We start from the raw sequence: 25216 nt of genomic DNA on the forward strand, positions 1-25216 counted from the left end.
ACGGTTACGAGTGGGAGTTAATGTTAAGACTAATGTTAAGACTAATTTTGTTTCTGACAACGGGCCCCAGGACTGCAAGATCAAGCTTACAGCTTATGATGGAGGCGAAATACCTGTAAAGGGAAATGTATCCTCAGTATAAAGCACGATAGTAAGCTCTACAGTTTATTATCTGTGCAACTGAAGTAGTCCCAATCTTGGGTAGATCTTGTGAGGATCTTGGACTGATCAAAAGAGTTTGTTATGTGTGTAAAACTCCTGAAACGCACAAGCATTTCTTCGACGACTACAGTGATACCTTCCGTGGTCTAGGCTGTCTGCCCGTGAAAGTAAGCATACACACACGTGATGACGTCCTACCTGTGGTAGAACCGTGTAGGAGAGTACCATTCGGGCTACAGGACATGCTGAAGGAAAAGCTTAATCTGATGGAGTCGCTGAAAGTAATAGCTAAATTGAGTGAGCCTACTGAATGGGTTAATTCACTGGTAGTTGTGCACAAACCAAGTGGCCAACTGAGAGTGTGCATGGATCCTAAAAATCTAATTAAGGCTATCCAACGTGAGCACCATAAGCAACCAACAAGGGATGAAATATCGCCGAGGTTCAGTGGAAGCAGATATTTCTCCAAATTAGACTGTCGAAGTGGATATTGGCAACTAGAACTTGATGAAGCCAGCTCGAAACTGTGCACATTTAACACTCCATTTGGGCAATATCGCTACTTGAGACTACCATTTGGTGTATCATGTGCAAGTGAAATCTTTCAAAAGAAAATGAAAGAACTATTCGAAAATATAGATGGAGACACAGTGCACCAGATAGCTTGCGTATTTGCGTAAATACGCATGAATTTCATACAAATACGCATGTAATTTTCAAAGGTATGCGTATAGATACGCTTGTGTTTTAATAAATACGTACATGAGAAAACAAACAGATCGTATCAGTACGCTAACCTTCAATCTACTCCCGTATCGGCTCGACTCTCTCGCTAATAGACTGGTAGCTTGGTCGCGGTGCCCCACTCATTAATTTCGCTATGGCTGCTGTGTGTCAGTACGTGAACCAGTCTATCTACTATCTATCGTGACTGGTTCCTGTGTGTAGTTTATTTTACAAAGCTATGAGTTAGAATGTGTTGCGACTGGAGGGCAGTCTATACTCGCGGCCTTCCCGGAATTAATTCAAATAAGGAAAGTCGAACTGTGTGATCTAACTGTGCTCCCCATTGGTCCAATTATATTTGATTAGCGCCAATTAGAATTCAGTTTAACTCCCGCGGTAAAAAAACGCAACGTGGACCGTCGTCTGCAGAAACAAACATGAAGTCTACACGTCGCGCTGCCGAACAGTGTCAGAGCATTTTAAAATATATGAATCCTACAAGACCAAGGAATGTTTCGTCAGTGGAAGATATATAGTTTCACCTATAATCTCGCTAGTTGTTGAAAACTGTCTGGACATTGTCGCTCCCAAGGCTAAGAAGAAACACGATGGTAGTTTTGTTAGCGAGGAGACAGTAGCAAAATGGAAGGGAAAATATCCATGGCTTATACTCGTTGGAAAGGGGGCGGACAGAAGGATTAGGTGTGACAGTTGTGTTAATGCAAAAATTGATAATGTGTTCGCGAAGGAAGGAAGTCCGAGTATACAGATATCTACCATTGAAAAGCACAACAAGACGTTGGACCACGAGAACGGCAGGGTCTTTGGGTGGTGTACAATCACTATGTCAAGTTTTGTGTGAGTACCTCTTAAACTAATGAGGTTGTAAAGGCAAGATATGTTAATATTCTGGTCGATACTCATACTAAGAAAATATGATGAGTACTGCCAACAAGGAGTACTCATAGGGATCTTGCCGATACTCATACATTAAAAAAATGGTGAGTAAATACTCATCAACGCCAAAAATTATCTGGAGCACTGAGACAAAGTATTGATGGATGATTTAGCTGTGCATGCTGAGACAAAAGAAAGCACGGTGAGCGTCTGGATGCGGTGTTTCAGATTCCTAGGAAACATGGTCTGGAATTAAATTGTGAAAAGTGCTTGCTCGGAGTGAATGAGATTACGTTCATAGGAGACACTTACACAGATAAGGGATTGAAGCCTGCTCAGAAGAAGATAAAGGCAATCACTAAGCTAGAGCGTCCAGAAAACCGTACTGGCTTGTAAAGTTTTCTGGGGATGATCAACTATCTGGCTAGATTTTTGCCTGATTTATCAGCCAGATCAGCTCCACTGAGAACACTACTGGATAAGAACATTCAATGGAGATGGGACCATGAGCAGGAACAGACATGGACAGACCTCAAAGCTCTGATTACGAGCAGACCAGGGGGCCGTTTCACGAAGCTATCGTAAAAACGCCATCTTAAGGATATCCTTAGAATTCTTGTATGAGAGCCTAACGCTGTCCTAAATGTCCCTCGTTAAACTGTTTCACGAAACTTATGCCGGTGCGTTGTTAGACTGTCCTTAAAATTCAGCTGTAACGATGTTGCTGGTGGCATAGACTGGTACCATATCTCTACACCTTGCTACTAGATAGTCTATATATATAGAGACATGTTACAAAATACAAGTCTAATGGCGACCCAGCTCACTGTGAGTTGCTATGCTAATCTCTCGCGTCATTTAGTTTTAATACATGTAGGTACAACAGCGTGCAAACTAAAAATAATAGGTTAAAATATTTTTAAATGCCAAGTACCTGAGAAATAATTAAACTAAAGCAAGGTTGTCATATTTCCTGCAACTAGAACTACCACAAATGACGTATTGACTGAACAAAAATGTAACATAAATTCTGAAGGTTTAGATTTACGTTTACTTTGATACAGTATTGGCGACATAGGATACAGTGCATACATACCTATAGCACATACCGCCATAGCATATATACATGAACAGCCGAAGCACGCTACATGTAAGGTGCAAGGAAGCATTTCATCTCTTCAAAATCTGCTACCACAATAAGAAGCTTCTTAGCCACACTTAACCCCTGCGTGTCATGCCTTCACAGGCCTTGCACAGTATTCTCGTAGACACAGAAGTTACCTTCTCGGCGGGTTTTCGCTTTACACTACGGCTAGCCAAAACAATGAAAACACGCGGGAAATCGCGCGTTGCTTGCTGTACGATAGCCTAAGTACTGCCCCTGACCTGTCCTTAATATTCCTCCTTAATAGCAACGTCGTTGAGTTAGCGAGACGTTTGTGAAACGTGGAAACTTAGCGAGGCTTTCGTGAAACACTTTCTATATAAGGATATCCTAAAACCCCTCTTTAACCCATCACTAACTTAACGAGCGCTTCGTGAAACGAGCCCCAGTGCTGCAATACTACTATGTGAGAAAGGCGGTGAAGATATCAACTGACGCATCCCAGAGGGGAATAGGAGCAGTATTGCTTCAGTGTAAATCCCTAGAACGGGAAGACTGGTTACCGATATGCCTCAAGGGCCATGACAGAGTGTGAACAGAGATACGTGCAGATAGAAAAGGAAGCTACCAGTATGTGTATGGGCACAGGTTTGAAGCTGAAACAGTTCACAAACCGCTGATCGCTATTTTCAGTAAAGCTCTAAATGACTGCCCAGCTAGATTACAGAGACTGCATTTGATATTGCAAAAGTACGATTGTGAGCTAAAGTGTAAACAAGGTAAACTAATGTTTACAGCAGGCATGTTGTCCCGCAATTAGCTACCAGACACAGTTGATACCAGTTTTGAAACTGAAGTAAGTGCGCATGTTGTCAGTGTCATGAAGCATATTCCCCGTAGTTGATAGAAAGCTAGAAGAAATTCGAGCGGAAACTGACAAAGATGAGACAATGAATGAACTTAGAGAGATAATTCTGAAAGGGTGTAGTAATAAGTTTAAATGCCCAGAGATATTGCATCCTTATTGGAACTTTAGAGATGAATTGACCGTCAGGGGCGTAGCTATCACAACGCAGATACGCAGTTGCGTACACATCATTTCACCAAACATTTTTTTATTGCAGAGAGAGAGGGAGAGAGAGAGAGAGAGGAGTCAGTCAGTCAGACTAAATTGTTTGTAACAAATAACACCCACGCGGCGCGCCACTGTATCACAAGCTTACTAAATCAGTGACGGATTTAGGGGGGGGGGATTGGGTGGCTAGATTACCCACGCTGTTGGACTAACAATATTTTTACATAGTCACGCAGCTGTACACAGGGGCGGATTCAGAGGGTTTGGGTGACCAGTTTCCATAGTTCTAGTGACAGCTAGGGGGGTCCGGGGGCAAGCCCCCCCCGGGAATTTTTAAAAAATTAGGCCATATTTGGTGCTCTGGTGAATTTTGATGGTCAATTCTGAAGATACCCAGCCTGTGACCGGTTTCTGGAAACCGGTGCAAACCGGCCTAAATCCGCGCCTGGTACAATACGTCACAGACACCTGATGCATAGGTTAAATTATATAATGAAGTAGAAAAGCAGGTTACAACCCTTTTGCAGCTTTTTCACAATTCCAAGAAAGTTTTGCTGTCGTCCTCATCCCAGCGGTGGTCACCCCTACACATTGAATAATAAACGTGACTTAAACAATCCCCTGATGTGATGTGATGTGCAATGAGTGATGTGTGTGTTTGAGCACACACACGTGCCCACACGCACCCGCACACGCATAGACCCTACGCTCGCTCGCATGCACACAGAGAGGGAGATAATAAAATGTCTTGATAATAAAACGAAAATTACATGATTAGTTATAATAATCTTTAGTGACCACATCTTGTTGCTTGTGAAGAGTTCTACTAAAAAGATAATTGTCGTAGTCAGAATGAAGGCTGTACAATTACTCAAAAGTGCCTCAAATACCATATCCTGCGATCCACAATTTCACAATTTTCCCAGACGCCCCTGACCATGACTAACGGCATCATCATGAAATGCAGTAGAGTGGTTGTCCCACAAAGCTTGAGAAAGTCGATACTTGATAAAATACATGCAGGTCATATGGGGATGGAAAAGTGTAAGTAAAGAGCTCGAGATTCTGTGTATTGGCCTATGATAAATAAGTATGTTGAGCACAAAGTTAAGATGTGTGATGCGTGTCTGACTTACAGAGACAGGCAACAAGGTGAGCCTCTGAGTCCACATAACACACCGGGGGGTCCATGGCAAAAGGTTGCCACAGATCTATGTGTATTTGATAAAAAGGACTACCTAATAGCAGTTGACTGTTATTCCTGCTATCGAGAGGTGGTAAGGATCAGCAGACAGACAAGCAGTGCAGTAGTAATGGGGATGAAGAATCTGTTTTCGAGACATGGTGTACCACAAGAGGTATTTTCTGATAATGGTCCGTGCTATGATTCTGAGCAGTTCAAGAAGTTTGCTAGGGACTAAGATTTTAACCATACAACGTCCAGCCCACACTACCCAAAGTCGAATGGCCAGGTAGAGAAAACTGTTCAGATTGTGAAAAATATACTAACGAAGTCACAGCACAATGGAGATGATCCAATTATTGGGTTATTAGCATACAGGTCTACGCCGATTATTGAGTTTATTACCAGCTCAATTTTTAATGGGGAGAAAGCTTAGATCTAACCTACCGACTACTGAAGACAGTCTCAGAGTTGATGAGTATGAGAAGGTAAAGGAAGGAAAAGAGGCCAACAAACAAAAGCAGAAGCTGTATCATGATAAAGGTACTAGGTTATTATCAAGTCTGGTAAATGGTGATGTAGTGAGAATGAGAGATGAGAAGACTAACAGATTGTCTATGAGAGCAAAAGTTGTTAGAAGACTAGCTCCAAGGTCATATTTAGTACAAGCAGAATACGGTGCAATGTACAGAAGAAATTTATAGGACTGATTTGCTTGCTACGAGTGCTTTGCACCACAGGCCCAAGAAGAAGTTATTCCTGTGACACTTAATACGGCTGAAACGGAACAAGGTCATACTACTAACCATACCGATACAAAACATTCATATGAAACGTCTTCAATGAAACCTACTAACAATGAGAATGTTAAGGATGTAAATCATACACCAGAGATTCCTGTCACACGAGATGACAATATAGTCAGAAGGTCGACGCGAGTGTTTAAGCGACCAGACAGATTGATTGAGTCATGTTAACTAAGTTGAGAGTCTATATCAGTAGATAGGATGTACTAGCATGTATAATAATAACGTTTAACAAAATGTAACCGAAGACAGTGATAAGAGTTAGATTTGAACTATTTCTGTTATAACAATTATGTTACCATAAGATAGTCAAGTTGTTAATGGTTCGATGTAATGTGCACTTCTAAAAAAAGAAAATCCTAATCTGGTTATACGCATAAGTAATCAACAGAACAAGATTTTGTTTAATGTGATTTGTTTACACCCCTACAGTTTGTTTAAAGAAAGGGAGGTGTAATGGTTTGTATATTCACTATTATATTTGTTCAATACGAGACACCGTCAGGTGTTGCCCTCTATTATCCTGATTATGTAATCATACATTATATGTTTATAAAAGCGTGGGCTTGAGCGTATATGGCTGAGACCCGCAATAAAGGACAAGTTCATTTACTCCAGTGTTACGTTTATTATACTGCGTTGATCCGCACCTAAAGAATATTACATTACTGATGTTAATATTGATTTCACATAGATATAGAAGTGATATTGCCAGGAGTGTCATAATATAGACACTGTAGTGTCTGTAGTGTCTATAGTGTCTATAGTGTCTATACTACTCAGGATCTACATAGTCATAATATGATTAGTGAATAATAATAGATCTATTATTATTCACTCCTGATGTTGCTATTAGTACACTCCACGCAGTGTGATGATTTTCCATTATCAACGTGATAACAGCATATCATGGCAGTGATAACGGCAAATCATCACACTGCGTGGAGTGTAGCTATTAGTGGCTAGCATCATTGCTTGTGCTGCCTCTGGTGGTTACATTGATGCTTTTGTTTGCCTTTTCACATCTCACTTATCTTACTGTAAAATCCTTTTTTTTCATGGGGTTCTAATTTTCGTGGATTTCGTGGGTCCATCAATCCACAAATTTATGTACCCAACGAAATATTATGTACATATGTCAATTGCCGGTTCCGGAGTGGAGGCCCGCAAACCGACGTCTGCCAACTTTCAAAGGCGCCGGTATTTCTGTAAACAATCAGGCCCGGCCGGGAGGAGGGGGACATCGGGTTTAGGCGGCAGTGACAAGTAACACAAAGTAGTGATAAAATTGCTGACACTCCAACCATCCAAAGCAATGTTTATATAGGAGTAATGTGCTCAGCTAGGGCCCGGGTTAGTTAGGCATCCATGTTTACACAACACTGTGGAGTCTGTGCATGCGCCAGAAACGGCAAGTAGGTGCGAGTTCAGGTTAGTAATTTGTTTGTTGGCATTGTTGTTTTTGAAAAAAAAAATTTATTGGAAGGCTTGATCCACAAATTTAAGAACCCACGAACATATATTTTTTATTGAAACCATGAAAATTGGAACCCACGAAAATATGTGACTTTACAGTACCTTTAGACTAACGTTTCGGCGAATGCCTGCATAAACCTGAAGATATTGCTGCTGCTGCTATGCTATGGTGCTATGATGCTATCTATCACAAGCAACAGTCACCTATAAATTTGAATTTATTTCTTAATAATATTTTACCATAACAATTACAATGTAATACATATAAAAAACTAAAATGTCACTGAGAATAATGCTGAATGACGGAGTAGTGTTATTCTTTAAATAGTGTAAAGAACATCAAGGAAATTTAATCTTTTCCCATGAAGGTGCAGAAATAATTCACACCTATTCATCTTCAATATCCAACTGATCAATTTCATCTTCTGCACCTCCTATTGCCCTCCAAAATTGTATAGCTACTTGTTCTGCAAATACTTTTCTCTGGTCATGTGGCAAAGTAGCTGCATGTTCTTTCATTATACGCATTCTTTCGAAAAGTTGCTCAAAGCTCTCACCTGAAAAGAAGATAATCCACATACATGTACACTGAAAACACATCAGCAAATATGCTCGTGTTTGCTGTACAATAACAATATACGATTAAAGGAATAATATGTCCATTGATTATGCAATGTTGACGAATGCTAGAGTAACTGGCACCTTGTGTAGTTAATAAGTACGTAACCTTATAGCCTAACGCGTATTAGTTTGTCCAATATCACTGCTGGTTACATTACAAGCAAGACTTGAAATCGGTTGTTGATATTCATTTATAACGTGCCGTAAATGTCATCCAGGAGTCAAGCGATAAGTCGCCGATAACGTAAACATTTGTGCGGCCCGTATGTTTTGGACGCCAGATGAAATGGATGTGTCAGCTGTGTAACTATGGCCACGGACTAAACATGGAAATGGAGTAAAACACACGTACTAATCACGGACGCACATGGACAGCCCTGACAAAAAGTTCCTTATCACGAGCGTCCGTGTTTACGAAATCACTGATGATAGCATTGCGTACGGCCGAGCGGTGTCAGGACAAATACCCCCCGGACAATTACCCCCGGACAATTACCCCCCCAGGGTTCTTGTTAATAGCCGGTAACCGGTTATTTTTACCGCCTATCGCGCAATTTGTTACCGGCTATCAATTTGAGAAACTCCAACTAAAGGCGGTAAAATATTTAATCCATATTTGAAAAAACGAAGTTTATTTTAAATACTTCCAACCAAGACTAACTCTGTGCACGGGCGGGTTTTTCTTTTTATAATAGATACTTAATATCATATATTTTCCTATCTAAAAAACGAAGTTTATTTTAAATACTTCCAACCCAAGACTAACTCTGTGCACGGGCGGGTTTTTCTTTTTATAATAGATACTTAATAATAATAGCATATATTTTCCTATCTAAACTACCAAATTCTAGAACCCATACTCATCAAAATAGGCTATTTGTGGGTCAAATCAGAATTTTTTTCCCGGGGGTGCATGCCGGACCCCCCTAGCAGGGCTTCGCGCCTTCGCGTCGCCTTACCGGGGTCCGGCCGGAAAACAGTTACCTTGTTTCTTGTCAAATTACCTTCGTTTGTCAAAGTTAAGCCTGCCCCCCTGCATTTACCCCGGACCAATTCTACCCGGACATTTACCCCGCATTTACCCGGACAATTACCCTGCGCATTACCCCCAGGGTCTTTAACACCATGCCATTTCACCCCCAAGGAATCCACACCTGGACATTACCCCTGGACAGATTATCCCCCGACAATTACCCCTGGATTTACCCGGGCATTTACCCACGGCATTACGCCCCCGGAATTACACCCCGGACAATTACCCCCCGGCACACTTTTACCCCCGACATTTACCCCGGACATTTTACTCGCCGCATCCCGGACATTTACCCGGACAATTACCCGGATATTTACCCGCAGAACACTTACTCCCCGTGATTACTCACTTGGTGTTTATTACTTCATTGATAACAGTGATACAGGCAGGGTCGGAGTGAAGGAAGAATGGGGGTGGAGGGGAGGGGGGAAAAGGTTGAAGGATAGAGTAGTGTGGTGGGGGGCATGAGAAGAGGAATAGGAGGTGCGTAGAGGAGGAGGAGGAGGAGTGGAGGTGGAGGAGGAGGAGGCGACGCGAAGCGTGGGAAAGGAGGGCACTTAGGGGGGGAGGTGGAGGAGGGAGAGGAGGAGAGGAGGAGAGGATGAAGGAGGGAGAATGGGTGAGAGGATGAGGAGGAGGTGAAGGAGGAGGAGGGAGAGACCGTGGGTGGGAGAAGAGTGGTGTGAGTGCGGAGGGCGAGAAGGTGGAGAGAGGAGCGAGGGAGAAGTGCGGCGGGGGCAGGTGGTGGAGGAGGAGTGGAGTGTGGTGGGAGGAGGAGAGGAGCCGAGATATCGTGTGGGGGGGAAGGGGGAGTGGTATTGAGGTAGAGGAGCGTAGAGGCGCCCTTCCTCATACTTTTTCCTCCCCCACCCTCCTCTCCTCTCTTCTCCTTCTTCCTCCATCACTATCTCTCTCCTTCCTTCCACCCTCTTCCCTCCTCCCCTCATTTCTTCGCATTTCTCCCAATCTTCGTCCCCTCCCTTTCTCCACTGCTCTGCTCCTCTACCTCCCTCCACCTCTTACTCCTCTCTTCCTCCTCCCTACAGCCTTTACCCTCTACACCCTGGCCTCCGTCTCCTCCCTTCTCTACTCCTCACCTGCCTCCTTCCTCTTCCTCTCCTCCCGTAATACCCTCCTCTCTCCACCTCCTCTCTCATTTCTTTCTCCTCCGTCCACTTTTTCCTCCTATTCTCATCTCGTCACTTCTCCTCCTCTCTTACCTTCTCCCTCCTCCTTCCCCTTTCCCCACGTTCTCCCTCTATACTTATCCCTCCTCTCTCCTCCCTCTCCACCTTCTCTCACTCCACCTCCTCGTCTCTTCGTCCTTCTCCTCTCTCCTCTCTACCCCCTCTCCTATCCCCTCCTCATCCCCACCCACGTTATCCCAGTTCTCCCTCTTCCTCTCACTCCTCTTCTCATCTCCCTCCTTCCTTTCCTCTTTTCTCACCTCTCCCCTCCTCCTCTTCTCCTTCTCCCCTCCTTCCCTCCCCTTCAGACCTCTGCCTGTTCACTGTCTCCATGATATAACCACACGTGCGTAAAGTAAAAAAATCTGTCCGGGGGGGGGGGGGGGCGTTATTGTTCCAGGCCTAATGTCGGGGGGTAAATGTCCGGGGGGTAATGTCGGGGGTTTGTCTTGCTGGCGGTAAATGTACGCGGGGGTAATTGTTCCGGGGTAATGGCGGGGGGTAATTGTCCGGGGGTATGGCGGGGGGTATTGCTCCGGCGGGTTATGTCGGGGGGTTAATTGTCGGGGGTAAATGTCAGGGGAGTAATTAGTGGGGGTTTATGGTCCGGGGGTAATTGTGGGGGTGGTCGGGGACGGTATTGTCCGGGGGTAAATGGCATGGGGGGTAAATGGCATGGGGGGTAATTGTCCGGGGGGTAATTGTCAGGGGGTAATTGTCCGGGGGGTGATTGTCCGGGGGTAATTGTCCGGGGGGTGATTGTCCGGGGGGTATTTGTCCTAGAACCGGCCGAGCATGCGTGCGAAAATGCCCGGTGCACTATAAATCTGTATCACACCCGCTTCGCCGGCAGCGGTTTGAAACTGTAAACAACTCAGTCAACTGATTTCTTGGACTGCAGATTTCAATTAGACATTTCTTAGTAAGCAGCAGTGATATAGGACAAACTAATATGCGTTTGGCTATAAGGTAATGTACTTATTAACTACATAAGGTGCCAGTTACCATAGCATTCATCAACATTGCACATCAATGGACATATTATTCCTTTAAAGAGCTAACGCTTACTAAAAGCACAGTTTAAGTTATTGGAATCACGTTATATTTCTTAAAAATTTGAACTTGCAAATTGCATCTGTTCGCTAATAGAGTATTTTTATAACAACATTGTTTATACGCTGCCCCACAGTTACAGGCAGAATATTGATTTTCCCATTCAGTTTTAAAGGCACATAACAAACCAAGAGTACAGAATCAATATATGCGAATGCAGACCTACATCTATAAGCGTTATTAGCCAATTACATAGCAACCTCTAGCTGATCATCAATCCATAAGTGTTAGCATTAATGAAGAGCAAAGGTCCACCGACACATATATAGCTAAGTAGATCTATCTATTGCTGGTAACTGCTTACCTCCAGGGTCTTCATTACCAAGTGCAGTCAACAACTCTCGGTCCATCACTCCATCGCCAGTTGCTGTCACTTTGCCTGTTGTCTGCTTCTTCATGTTCTCTGTGTCCTTCTTGTCCTTGTCACCCTCCACCGATCCACAAGCGCCCTCTGTGTGTTCACAAGCACCCTCGATGTGACTGGCAACATCTGCCCTCGCAAATCGTCCCGTGGCGGCGCCAGCATCCGAGACCCGCCCCGCAGCATGGTCTTGCAGTTGCGACGCGAGCACGCCTAGTGAGTTCTGCGTCGACGCATCCTTCAGTTCTAGGTTGGGCCATAGGTGCGCATGCAGTGCCTGCACGACGCGCCGCATACCACCCAGCTCCACCTCCTCGAAGCCCTCATCCGAGTCGTCGGCTTCGTCGCCACTCGACGGCTCGCCATACCGCTCGACGAGCTCAAACGCCACCTTGAGGCAGTAGCTACGCAGCTTCTCTCGTGAGATCACTGCACCCGAGTTCTCGGCGAGCGTCTCACAGACAAGCAGTCGCACGTCAGGCTGCCAGTGGGCGACGAACGTGAGCCAGCAGCGCACCGCGCTGAGGCTCTCCTCACTCTTGCTGTCAAAGTGGATGACTACGGCCTGTACGGCGTCAGTGAACTCGCGGCAGCCGAGTGTCTGCGTCGGCAGTGTGCACAGGTGCACATCAGCGCTGTAGTACTTGGTGTTGATGTGCCACGGGTATGCCTGGATCGTGTCGGCCCACATCTCCGGCTCCGGCAGCACGTCATCACCGATCACCTCACGGATGAGATGCTCTGGCTTGTAGCTCGAGCAGCTGATGAAGACAGCGCACGGTCCCGGGACGAGTGCCGCCGATGCCATTACTACAAGATGTCAGTCGCTCTGAGATTCAATAGTCTGCAAAATAACACCAGAACCGTGGCAAATACGAATTAGCTCGTTTTTTGAACAAAACTTGCTTGTGTTGTTTGCATACATTGTTCAACACACAGTCAAGTGGAAATCAGGGTAGCAACAGTTGTGTGAACAACTTGGGTCTCACCAGTTAGTAAACTTTTTACTGATTACTCCGGCACAACAATCTCCACATATTTGTGCTGTTATAGTCTATGAAACAGCAGGGGAACACCCAAGTGTGCCCGCTATCTTCAGATTTCCGAAATGAAATGTTAAAACGGTCCCACAAAATCAGTGCACTTAATTACGTGACGCATATATATTCATAGACTGGTACCTATCTCGAAATGTATACAAAGGTAACTAACAAAAAATCACTAGGTTTGTTGACATATATACATATGTAAACAATCAAACAGGGCATGAAATTCAGATTTTTTGCACCAGCCCTCTGGGCTGGAAACAGCAGTTTTTTTTTTACCAGCCCTCACAAATTTTGTTAGCTGTTTGAACCAGAAGAGACCTAAAATAAGACTTGGAATGATAATTAAAATCACGCTGGTCCGAAAAATGTTGTAGTGTGCGGCATCGCGTAGGAGCTGTTGAACAAGACTATTATAATTCAGGTCGTGAATGATGTCCGAAGTGTTTTTCATTCATTCATTTCAGGTGCTGACTGGCAGCCGTTCTACGCACATCCTGATCTCTCTCCCCCTTGTGATATTGCCCTCTACACTGTTGTCACCAGTTATCTCTATCACTCGCTTCTTTAGCAGCGGTGATTGCGCAAAGTGTTGGAATCAGGTAAAACAGCAATGTAGGCCATTTGCTCATTAATGCTATAAATACAAATGTAGGTCCTCGCTAAGACGGCTGAAACCACCGGCTAGGAGGGCCGGTGTTTTGCCAATGTTACTGGCCCTCTTAATAATCTGCCAGCATATGCCTGTGGGCCAGGGAATAAAATACACGGGAGCGACAAGCGATTTCGCTCTGGTAAGCTCTAAAATCGCTCTGGTAAGAACAATAACGGGAGCGATCGCCCCAGAGAGAAAATCGCTCCCGTGGCCTGATAAATTGAAACGTACACAAGTAGGCAGTGGGAAAAATATACGGGGGCTCGGGGCGATTTAGCCCCCGAAATGCCAAAAAGAGCCCCGGAAATGCCAAAAAGAGCCCCCGTAAATTTGCATAGAGTTCAATGCAAACTAAATTTTAGAGTGCTATTTTTATGCACGCGAGCTTGACTACTACGTTCCGGCAGTACCCCGGGGGACATAGACCCTCTCAGCCTCTGAGACTGTGACAAATTAACCGTGTACTTTCTTATTTTGAGACTGACAAAAGAAACAAACAACTGCACAGTGGTATTTTTATATATAAAAACATTTATTTACATCCAAATGAAAAGATAACGTGGTTTATACCGTATGTTTATTACAGAGTAACAAAACAATAAGCAATCTAGAAGTAGTGACTAGTGAAGCATCTGTACATGTAGAGAGAGAAGAGTGAGAACTGAGAAGGGGAGTGGTGGACAGAATGGTAGTATGGTACTATGATAGAACTTAGAAGATCTATGGGAGAGGTCAGAGGTGTCGGAGCCTCGGAGGCAGCATTGTGAATGCGAATCGATTCAAAGGATGTTTGGATCATGAGTTACAAGTGTGATTAGTGATATGTAGTAATGTAAATATAATTATAGGTACATGTATTAACAGAAAATTCGACACGCTCATGGAATTAATAATACATACAATTTACATTGATGTCCCCATCCCCACAAATAAAATAAGAGTGCATTATATATATTGATTATATTACGTATTTTTCGAAAATTTGAAACTATGAAAATGGCTCTGGAGTCTTGATACATAAAAAATGGCTCTGGAGCTTCAAAAAATGGCTCTGGCAAATTTTTGAAAAGTCAGAAAAATGGCTCTGGTGAAAAAAAAAGTATTTTTTACCCTGCTGTGAGCTGGTGCTAATTTCGCTCCCTGTCTAATTAAAAATGCAGATCGGTTTACATATTGGTGGAAAGAATGTTGTGCGGGTGTTCTATGACATGTTAGCCTTAGGCCTACTATACACATTTGGTGTTTATGCAAGGAGTACTGGTACGTATCAGAACGGTATACTCTCTGTCGTTTCTCTTGATAGTCACATCACATGTACCTACATACTTTCTAGAAATTGAGCTATTTGGTGAAACAGCGCTAAGCAGATCGATATAGGTTTTAATGTACGAAGCTAAGGTTGTGTTCTCACATTTTATTTATTCCACACACCATACAGATATAGATACGTGTTGTACCATGCAGTGCTTGCCACAGCTAGCACATTAGAGTTGCATTCCTGCACCCACTCGTGTTTAAAACATAAGGATTTTATTTGAGACCACAAGCCCAGAGTAGTACAGTGTTATTTACGATAAACTACCGGCCCACAATCCCTTATCTGCAATTCTGAAATTTAAACATCACTGTTACACGAGTTTCGTGTGAAGCATCATTCATAGGCATGACATGATATAATACGGTAACACTTTTTTCTAGTCATAAAACTCTGTGTGAATATTCATAAAATCAGCTGTAGCAACATTACTGCGTTTGCTTACAGAATGCTATGAGTGTCGGAAAACCATCTAGGTAGGTAGACCGTTTAATTACGCACTAGAACTTTTTATAATCTGACGCTATTCTGGGCCTAGAAAGCTTTAGCATATAAAAGTTATCCAGCATAATTTATTGGTCTACCACCGAGGGTGGTAGGGTACTACCTTAGCAGGGTGCGAAATTAACGGGAGTCCGGAGTCAAATACTCCCTGATTTACTGTCGGACTCCCTGATTTGACATATGCAGGAGTCCGTGTGACTCCCTGCAAATTCTGCCATACTAACTAGTTCATTCCAGAGCATGGCCTCGCGGAATTACCGTATTTTTTCAGCTAATGTCCAAAGAAAATTTGGCAGACGTGTAACCGCATGCATCTTAAAAATAACCACACACAGAGCTCAGAAATTCGGTATTTATCGTTTACACGAGGCAAAATGCGCGGTCCAAGAAATACGGTATCTAAACAGATCCGGTATTTGTTGAAATACGCAGATTCCCAGACCCCGAATAATTTGCCGTGCTTGAGAAATACCGGATCTCTTGGACCGCGCATTTCCTCGTGTGAACGCTGAATACCGTATTTCTGAAGCCCTGTATTTTATAGACTGGTCCGCGCTCAACAGTTCCAGTGTAACGCAAGTGGAACTGTCGAGCGCGGACCAGTCTACGTATTTTATCGGCAGTTGGTGCGCATTGCATTGTTTATTTCGCATTGTTCGCTTGATTGTTCACTTGGACGCTTTTTTTCCAGTGTACTAAAGCAGCTCGTAGCTCGCAAATACGGCATTTCTGGAGCCGCGAATCAGCGTCTGAACGCTCGGTCGCGTATTTGTCTCAGATTTGGTATTTCGCAAATACCGTATTTCATAAATACGAGGTCTCGTGTGAACGAGGCTTTTCTTAATATTATTTATTTTGAACCTCAGACTGCGGACTCCCTGATTCTGCTGCGGACTCCCTCTTTTTGAGGGTAGGGAGTCCGCTGGATTCCCGTGTTCAATAGTTAATTGCTACCCCTGCTTAGCCCTTTCGCTGCTGTAATGTTTGAATGTCCAAAACAAATAACACTAATAACACATTAGCTGAGTTTTACTGGTTCATGCTTTTAATGTGAGTGACCGATTTCTGTTCGATTTCCTGGACCAAAAAACGTACACCACTCTACCAACCAAAACCAATAACGATCCTCCCTGTCACAACACTGTGACAATACTGTGTTCATGTTAATACCAACATCTCAATGTTGTAATGTTTGTAACGACAGATGGCGCCAGGGTGGCCAGTGTCACGAAAACCGGTAGCATGGCTGATCGTAACAGCAGTTGCCAATAAAGCAGTTCCATTCAACAATGGCTTTCTCTCTTGATTACTCACACAACGCATATTGAAACATGGTGGCAGCGGTGTAAGTGATTAAAGACCAATTTTACCCAGATCATGGAAGGATTCATGCTGGAGAGACATGGGTAAAGTGAAGAGAAATGCGCTGGAGTGCAGCCCGCCAGAATTCCTTTGTTCTCCCGGATCAGCTGGCGGTAAATACAGCAGCAGCAAGCAGGCGGCCGTGCAGTATTGGCGAAGCAGGGAGTCCAAATACCAATGTTGGTTTGGGCATCCGCTGACCAAGACTGGCGTGCGAAGAGTGGATAGACTCTCTCTCAAGACATCACTCCCACTCGCGACGCCGGTGTAGAGCTGCATGATTGAGACTCGCCGCCGAGCAGGTACAGAGACGCGGAGTGCAAGTGACTGCATCTGCTACAGTGCTAATGAACGGTTGGACTGTGTACCTGTTAATCGTTCATCGTCTACCTTGTGGAGAGTGCCTGATGCTGAGAGCAAGTGACTTCTCCTAGGGCCTACTGAATGAACGGTTTAATTGACTTGTGATCCGGCGAGACATAAATAGTTTGAAAGGAACTGGAACGTATAGTTGCCTATGCTAGCCTATAGTTAGCTGCTGATAATTTGTATTGCACATTCGTTTCCACGTATATTTACAATGCATGGTTTGGCAGAATTTGTAACAAGCATACGTGTAGGTTCGGGTGTGTATATTATTCGCACTGTTTGCACAATGTGTCACGATATGCCCTGATAATTGTGTCATACATGTACATGAAACAATGTCCACAGTAATAAGCAGCGCATGATATCCCTCTATTAATGTGTGTTATGCATTAAGGGTTGTGACAGTACGTTTGTTTGACGTAGTCGGTGTCGTTTGACGTTGTCGTCGTTGTGACATGTCGTTGTGCAAAAGGTTTGTTTCATGACTGTTTAACCAGTATATGCATTACTATTACATGTAGTTTTGACCATTCGGTGTGAAGCAACATGGCACAGGCACCACCCAATAACGTTTATGTTACTCCCACTCTCTCTTAGAGTAAAGGAGGATAGGGTTGATGAGTGGAAGATTTTTAAGCAAATGTTTGGCAACTACGCTATCATCACTGAATTGTCTAAGAAGCCGAAGGAATACCAGAAGGCAGGTTTTTGTTGGCATACGTTAGCGACGAAGGGTTAAAGGTGTTCAACAGCCTAACGTATGCACAGGGCGAAGACCAGGATGATATAGAGATTATCATTAAAAAATTGTCAGATCTGATTGTGGGTCAGACCAATGAGACCTACGAGCGCTTCATGTTTAATAAGCGGGATCAGTCGCCAGGAGAAAGCATTGAGGCTTATGTAGCAGACTTGAGAGAGCTGGCGAAGACCTGTAATTTTTGTACATGTCTTCAAGATAGTCTGATTCGTGACCGTACATACTCTGGCATTTTGATTCTGCACAAGAAAAAGGCTTTTGCAGAAGAGGGACTTGAAGCTCCCAGATGCAGTAGATATCTGCAAGTCTTTTGAGCAGGCTCGTACTCAGTTGCAGATGATTGGAGACGAACCGGTGATACATAAGGTAGAAAGGTTTAAGAAAAAGGGTCAGATAAAAAAGACTCAAGAAACGCGAGATCCGCCTAAGATGAGACAATTGAACTGCAAGTTCTGTAACAGGACACACAACGCTAAGAAGGAAGAGTGTCCAGCATTCGAGAAAGAGTGCAATAAATGCCACAGAAAAAACCACTTCGCGGTTTGCTGTAGGCAAAAGAGTTACCAGCCGGGTAAACTACATAAGGTATGTGAAGAACATTCCAGTCAATCTTCATCAGATACAGAGTCCATCAAGTGCATTGAAGTATATGCCACAGGTACAAAGCCCAAGAAAGGACTTTATGTTCCGCTGAGAGTGGGAGCCAAGAAAGAGATTTTTCAAATAGACTCTGGAGCCAGCGTAAATGTGGTCCCCAGAGGAATGGTTTCTGATGCGGATATTGTCAGAGAGAGAATTATCTTGAAGATGTATAATGGCTCAACCCTCCCAGCTCTAGGGCGAGCCAAAATCGAGTGAAGAATGACAAGACTTGGCAAGAAGTACAAGGTACATTGCATTGTAGTCAGAGAAGATGGATTGACACCTCTTCTGAGTGGGTGCCAGCAGAACAGATGAAGCTTCTCACTGTCCACTTGAGAACTTTGAGACCGTGAACTTAGTGGCACCTCAAGATGTGATGGATGAATATCCTGAGGTGTTTGATTGCTCAGAGGTTGGCGAGTTTGGCAGGGAAGAAGATCGCATTTGACGCTGACAGAGGATGCAAGACCAACAGTAAAGACCAGCTAGGGTAGTTGCGGAAGCACTTAGGCAACAAGTGAAAACGGAACTGGATGAGTTGGTGAGCCGAGGGATTATCTCAGAAGTGACAGAACTACCGATTGGGTAAGCCAAATGGCCATAGTCCAGAAGAAGTCTGGGAAGGTGCGTCCTCTGTCTAGATCTCTGACCTTTGAATCAAGTGCTTATGAGAGAGCACATACTCATTGCCAGTGCTAGATGACATTCTACCCCCAGCTGTCACAGTCGGCAAAGGTTTTTTCCATCTGTGATTTGAGATGGGTACCTTCCCTGTCGTCTAGATGAAGAGTAAAGCTTGCTAACGACATTTGCCTACGCCATGGGTAAGATATAGATACAAGGAGCCCATTTGCGCTGAATATTAGCAGTGAGGTGTTCCATGAGGCGTCTGCATCAGCGCGTTGATGGCTTGGTATGGGCGTCGGGTGTGCAGATGACATCAATTCGTCTGGGCGCTGATGTGAAGGAGCATGATGTCGTCTTTCGCAGCCCTACTTCGAAGGCGTGTCGGGAGATTGGAGTCGCACTCAACAGGGGGACAAGTGTCAGTTCCGACTAGCCGAGATCCATTTCCTGGGTCATGCTCATCTCACGCAATGGGTTGAAGTAGATCATCGAAAAACTGAGGCCATACTTTCAGTATGGAGTCACCACAGACAAAGATGATATTGATCGACTTCGATGGAATGGTAAACTTACCTATGCCGCGGTTTCTCCAAATTTGGGCAGATGTCGAGTTGCAACGCGTTGGAAGCGAACTCTACCGTAAGAATGCTGAATGGACTTGCGGATCCAACGCATAGGATATGCAAGTGCAGGAGCCTGAGCAGCTTATGGACTGAAGCGCCAATATTGAATGGTAAACTACGACCCAAGACAAAGCGCTTGTATTCGAACTGATGCTAGTGCACAGGACTTGGGTCTGTTAATGACGTCAAGATGGCAAGCCGGTAAAGCGTATCCAGTAGAGCATTTGCGAGACGCAGAACTTGCTACTGACTGTCATAGAAAACAGAGTTGCTAGCCATAGTGTAGCCCTTGAAAAGTGGAATCAGTTCACTTCGGTCGCGAAGTAAGTCGCTGTCTCAGACCACATGCCTCTCCACAGCATCCACAAGAAAGCCGCTGGATAGACCAGCCAAAACGGCTCCAGGTGTTTTAATTGTCACGAGCATAGCTCACTATGATGTTGATGTCCAGTACATCAAGGGGAAAGAGAACCACTTGCGCAGATCGCTAATCGGTCCTTCTGAAGTCCATCATGACGGCCAGCGAAGACATCGAGCTGGTAAATGCAGTTAGTCATTCTGTCTCTGCCAGAAGAAGACATTCTCAAGATGCAGAAAGCACACGTGTGAGGGATGAGGGCTTAAAGCATTGAAAAGTACTATCATGACTGGATGGCCGAGTGTAAGGCACAGCTGTCACCACACGTAATACATATTTCAACCTGAGAGATGAGCTCACTGTAGTTGATGGCTTAATTTTCAGAGGAGAGCAACTTGTGTTCCAAGGCTATGAGAAGAGATGTCAAGACTGATCTCCATATAGGCCATAGTGGAGTGGAAGCGACTCTCAAGACGAGCACGGGAATATGTCTATCTGCGCGCAGATGGCCAAGAAATACACTGAATGGATTCAGACATGCGCAACATGCTGGAGTACTCAAATGCCCAACCTCAACTGCCTCTGATGTCACATGAGGTACCCAACCGCCTGGGAGAAGATCGGAGTTGATCTTATGTTTTTGGAGGGTGAAGAGTACTTAGTGACAGTTTGCTATAGATCTAACTTCTGGGAAGTTGATCGATTGTATAAGTCGACTGCGAAGAGTGTGATCAACAAGCTGACCAACCATTTCGCTAGGTATGGAATCCCGGATGAGATGGTAAGCCGATAATGGACTCCGTTCTCGTCAGCGGAGTTTGCAAGCTTCATAAAGAGGTTGAATATTAAACACCAAACCATCTGCCCTATAACAGCAAAGCGAATGGCATGTTGAGTCGGCAGTCAAATCAGCGAAGAAAGTCATGAAGAATGTCGGAGGTCTGGTGAAGATCTGCTTCTCGCGTTGCTGAATTTGAGGAACACTCCTACGCAAGGGGTCGACTCCAGCCCTTCACAGAGATTCCTCGGAAGGCGTACTAAACAAGAGTCCCAACTACGCCTCACTTCTGAAGCCGAGGAGTCACGAGACTAAGCACGAGATGCAACAACTCGAGCTTAACAAGAAGCGTCAGGCCAAATACTTCGATAGGCATGCGAGGGAGCTGCCTGAACTTGTTCAAGGCGACGTTGTCAGGATGAAGCCGTTTCGACCAGGAGAGGATCGTTGGAAAAAAGGAAGGGTACTTCGTCGTTTGGATGAGAGGTCCTTTGAAGTGGATGTTGATGGCGCGGTGTACAGACGCAATAGAGAACATCTAAGAGCAAGTAAAGAATCTCCTGACTCAGAGAGATCTCCAGTTGGCCCCAGACCTGAGGGAAGCAACCCGACTACGGACGCTCAAGGTACACTCCCACCGGCAGACAAGCCGGTTGGAGACACCACTTCACATAATACTATTGATGATTATCACCAACAAGGTCAAGACTGTGTCCATGAAGATGTAGGGGATAAACCACCTGATATGTCGAACTCATTGAGACGTTCAGGAAGACACCGACATCTCCCAGACAAGATGAAAGATTTTGTTATGTATTAACAAAATAAGAAATGCGACACAGATACGTTACATGAAAAGGGGAAGTTTTTCATATTTGCTTTGCGGATGTTTTTTGGTTAAAAAGTAAAGGATTAAGGATTACCGATTGGAATATTTGTCGGTTGTAGAGATAGCTACAGAACTAGGATTCCATGATTTGAAAGACGGATAGTCTGATATTGTTTTTGACATATATGTGTATTTGTGTTTAAGGAAGCACATTTTGTTTTTGTGAGGTGTGCAATCTTAGATTTGCATGGTTGTTGAGTTATTTTACATAGGCTATGCAATGATGAGTTGTTTTGAGTAGTTTAAACTCATGTGAGGCTTCTCTTACCGACTGGTAGTTTTGTGAATGTGGTATTGCACATAGATATGTATTGTGATGTGAAACAAAGTAATGTTCATCAACGTTGTAGACCAAGCTGGAGCGAAATCATTCTTATTTCTTAGTTTTGTTTTATAGGCCCATTTGATTGATGATTGCACATTTTAGGTCCAGAATAGTCACTCATATCTTGATTGGCCATATTGTGTATGATTTGCCAATATGTGTTTTCATATTACACAGTATTAGGCTATTTTAGTCTTTTCGGTCAGTTTACCAAAAGCACCATCTCTCATGTTTTAAAAAGGAGAGGATGTGACAATACTGTGTTCATGTTAATACCAACATCTCAATGTTGTAATGTTTGTAACGACAGATGGCGCCAGGGTGGCCAGTGTCACGAAAACCGGTAGCATGGCTGATCGTAACAGCAGTTGCCAATAAAGCAGTTCCATTCAACAATGGCTTTCTCTCTTGATTACTCACACAACGCATATTGAAACAAACACATGTTGTTATAAACAAACACCTGACACGCCAACGCCACCTGGTGTGAACTATAGGAGGCTTACCGTATATAAGGCACTGCCATGTGGCAGAAGGCCTCTTCTTACCTCGTGCGTGCTTAGACCTGTATCCCACCAGGTGCTCGATAATAAAGCATGGTGTTCTAACATAACTCTAAATACAGTACGTGTATAAGTATTGTAACATGGTGTCAGAAGTGGGATGTGTGTGTGCCTCAAGAATAGCTGAAAGGAATTCTGTGTTAGTGCTACTCTGATTCAACAAGCTACAGCAAGGCAAACATGGAACAGCTCAAGCCTCTGGGACCACTACACTTTGATGCTAGAAATTTGGCTCAAGCTTGGAGGAAGTGGTGGGAGGAGTCTGAACTGTACATGGAGCTGGCATTAGAAGGGAAGGATGAAAAGGTAAAGAAAAAAATGTTCTTGTACCTAATTGGAGAGAGAGGAAGGGAGATATACCCGACTCTGCTCATCCCAGTAGCAGAAGAGTTGCGCACTGTACAGCACATGCACGACGCAGTTGCAAAGTACTGCATCCCCACGTCGAACGAGACAGTGGAGAGATACCGGTTCTTTACGAGGAATCAGGACCAAACGGAGAGCATTGAGGAATATTCAACGGCTTTAAGAGTGCTGGCGAATACATGCAATTTTGGAGTGTTGGAAGACTCACTCTTAACACGTTGAACGCTGCATGTTTAACAATGCACCTACCGCCCTGTGCTGAGATTTTCGCGTTTTCCCCGCTTAGTCACTGATTACACAAAATGTTTTTGGCAGGTTTAACTAGCTATAAAATTATTTATAATTAGTGGCTAGTATAATATAGATATAAACTTACTCTCAGACATCAAAACAACACCCGTAATTAATCACCCGTGTTCAACCCAGCAAACACGGAACATTCTCGTAACATTCGCTGGAGGTTCTAGTTTGGTTACATTAGCCAAAAATATTCTAAGAACATTCCCATATCGTTATGCATTCATTGGTTTTACTTGGTGAGAGAGTTATGTTCTTGGAATGTTTCTCGTAACATTCGCTGGAGGTTCTAGTGTGGTTACATTAGCCAAAAATATTTTAAGAACATTCCCATATCGTTATGCATTCATTGGTTTTACTTGGTGAGAGAGTTATGTTCTTGAAATGTTCGGAAAACGTTAACCGTCTTCGGATGGGTTCGAAACTCCTAATTGCCGTTTTTGTGATGTTGCAAACTATAGCACAGGTATCAAATGTATTTTTGTTCGCAGTGGCTACGGGGACGGTAGCCGTATCTTAATGTCTCGAGGTACGGGTACGGTAGTCCATTTGCGCATACATCACTTTCCCACAAAATAATGTCGTTCACTAGCTATTAATTAATCTCCAGCCTAATTAATTAATTAATTAGCTAGCCTACACTAGTTGTTTGTGATTGATTGTCAGTTCAGAAACAGTTCAGAAACAGTTCAGTTCAGTTTGTTATTGAAAGCCAAAGGTTATAAATCATAGATTAATTTATCTGTTTTTAGACGCTATATATACGACTCGAGTCGCTTTATAGTTAGTGTTAAGGTTAGGGATAGGTATAGTTATACTGTTTGTACTTGTCTGTGTGTGTGTGTTTGTGTGGGAGGGACTGCCGTACTCAAGACGTTAAGATATGTCTGCAGCGCATACATAGTGTTGCTGGAGTTAATGTCATTTTCGGAGGTTGATCAATGTTATGTGAATGTTGGTAAAAACGTTCTCAGAATGTCAGGACTTTCCTAAAAAACGTTATTAGAACGTTACTGAATAATGTTCTGCTAACCTAAAAGAAACATTCCCATAACATTCAAGGAACATAACTTTGTTAGCTGGGAATCAAATCAAATACAACTCTCAGACATCAAAACAACTTTACAAGAACCGGCGGTCAAACGCCCTTTGGCCCGGTGAACAAAAACCATTACCTCAGTCCCAAAAACTCCCAAAATAACGTTCCAAACAACAGTAAAGTATTGTATAGATTATGTAATCTACTACTGGGGTTTGTACAGTGACGCTGTTCAATTTGTAAGCGTACAGCCCATGCCATCTATAGGAAAACATAGTAAACGTTCCAAATTTTTTTTTTTTTTTGCCACGAGTATACTTGTGTTTTGCGGCCGTGTGTTTTGCAGGTTCGAACGAGTATACTCGTGTTTTGCGTTGAACGTGTTAAGAGATAGAATTGTGGGAGGAGTGAGGAGTCAAGAGACTCGTGAAAGCCTTCTGAAAGCTACGAATTTGACACTCGACACGTGTCTAAAATTGTGTCGAGCGACTGAATTCTCGCAAGAGGCAATTAGAGAATTTGCACACACCTCCATTCAGTCTGTCCATGCAGTAAAGCACAAAGAGGTGCGGGACAGGAGTTTCGGCGAGAAGCAGAAGAAAGGATGCAAGTTCTGTGGGAATAGCCACATATACGAGCGAGAGAAGTGTCTGCAAAAAGTGCAAAAAGTGTGATGGTGACAACCACTTTCAAAGCCAGTCCGACGCTCTGCGAAAGTCGGCTAAACCGAAGGCTCAGTACAAGGGCAAGAAGAAGAACGTGTACTCACTTAACAGAGGCGACTCCGACAGTGATGACTACTGGACGGTAAGGACAGTCGACCGGAGAGGTGAGAGAAAAGTGTTTGCTCGCATGCTTGTCAATGGTGCAGCTGTACGTTTTCAACTCGACAGCGGGGCAACCTGCAACATAGATCCAGCTGAAGTGCTCTCCCAACAACAACTCTTGAGCAT

General features: G+C 43.9%; 2 protein-coding genes across 2 annotated transcripts; one reads left to right on the top strand and one right to left on the bottom strand.

Annotated features, from left to right (window-relative positions):
- Positions 1-404: 404 nt before the first annotated feature.
- LOC106817132 (uncharacterized protein K02A2.6-like) lies at positions 405-2181 on the top strand. Its single transcript, XM_014821778.1, has 3 exons — positions 405-830; positions 1637-1708; positions 2014-2181. The coding sequence occupies exons 1-3, from the start codon at positions 405-407 to the stop codon at positions 2179-2181; spliced, it is 666 nt and encodes a 221-aa protein (XP_014677264.1).
- A 4387-nt stretch (positions 2182-6568) lies between these two features.
- Positions 6569-25162, bottom strand: LOC106817135 (alpha- and gamma-adaptin-binding protein p34-like). Its single transcript, XM_014821782.1, has 3 exons — positions 25033-25162; positions 11689-12589; positions 6569-7987 (listed from the first exon to the last, which is right to left on the bottom strand). The coding sequence occupies exons 2-3, from the start codon at positions 12551-12553 to the stop codon at positions 7818-7820; spliced, it is 1035 nt and encodes a 344-aa protein (XP_014677268.1). The 5' UTR covers positions 12554-12589; positions 25033-25162; the 3' UTR covers positions 6569-7817.
- Between the last annotated feature and the right edge of the window lie 54 nt (positions 25163-25216).

The sequence above is a fragment of the Priapulus caudatus genome, unplaced genomic scaffold (genome assembly GCF_000485595.1).
Source record: "Priapulus caudatus unplaced genomic scaffold, Priapulus_caudatus-5.0.1 Scaffold1604, whole genome shotgun sequence".
Lineage (NCBI taxonomy): Eukaryota > Metazoa > Priapulida > Priapulimorpha > Priapulimorphida > Priapulidae > Priapulus > Priapulus caudatus.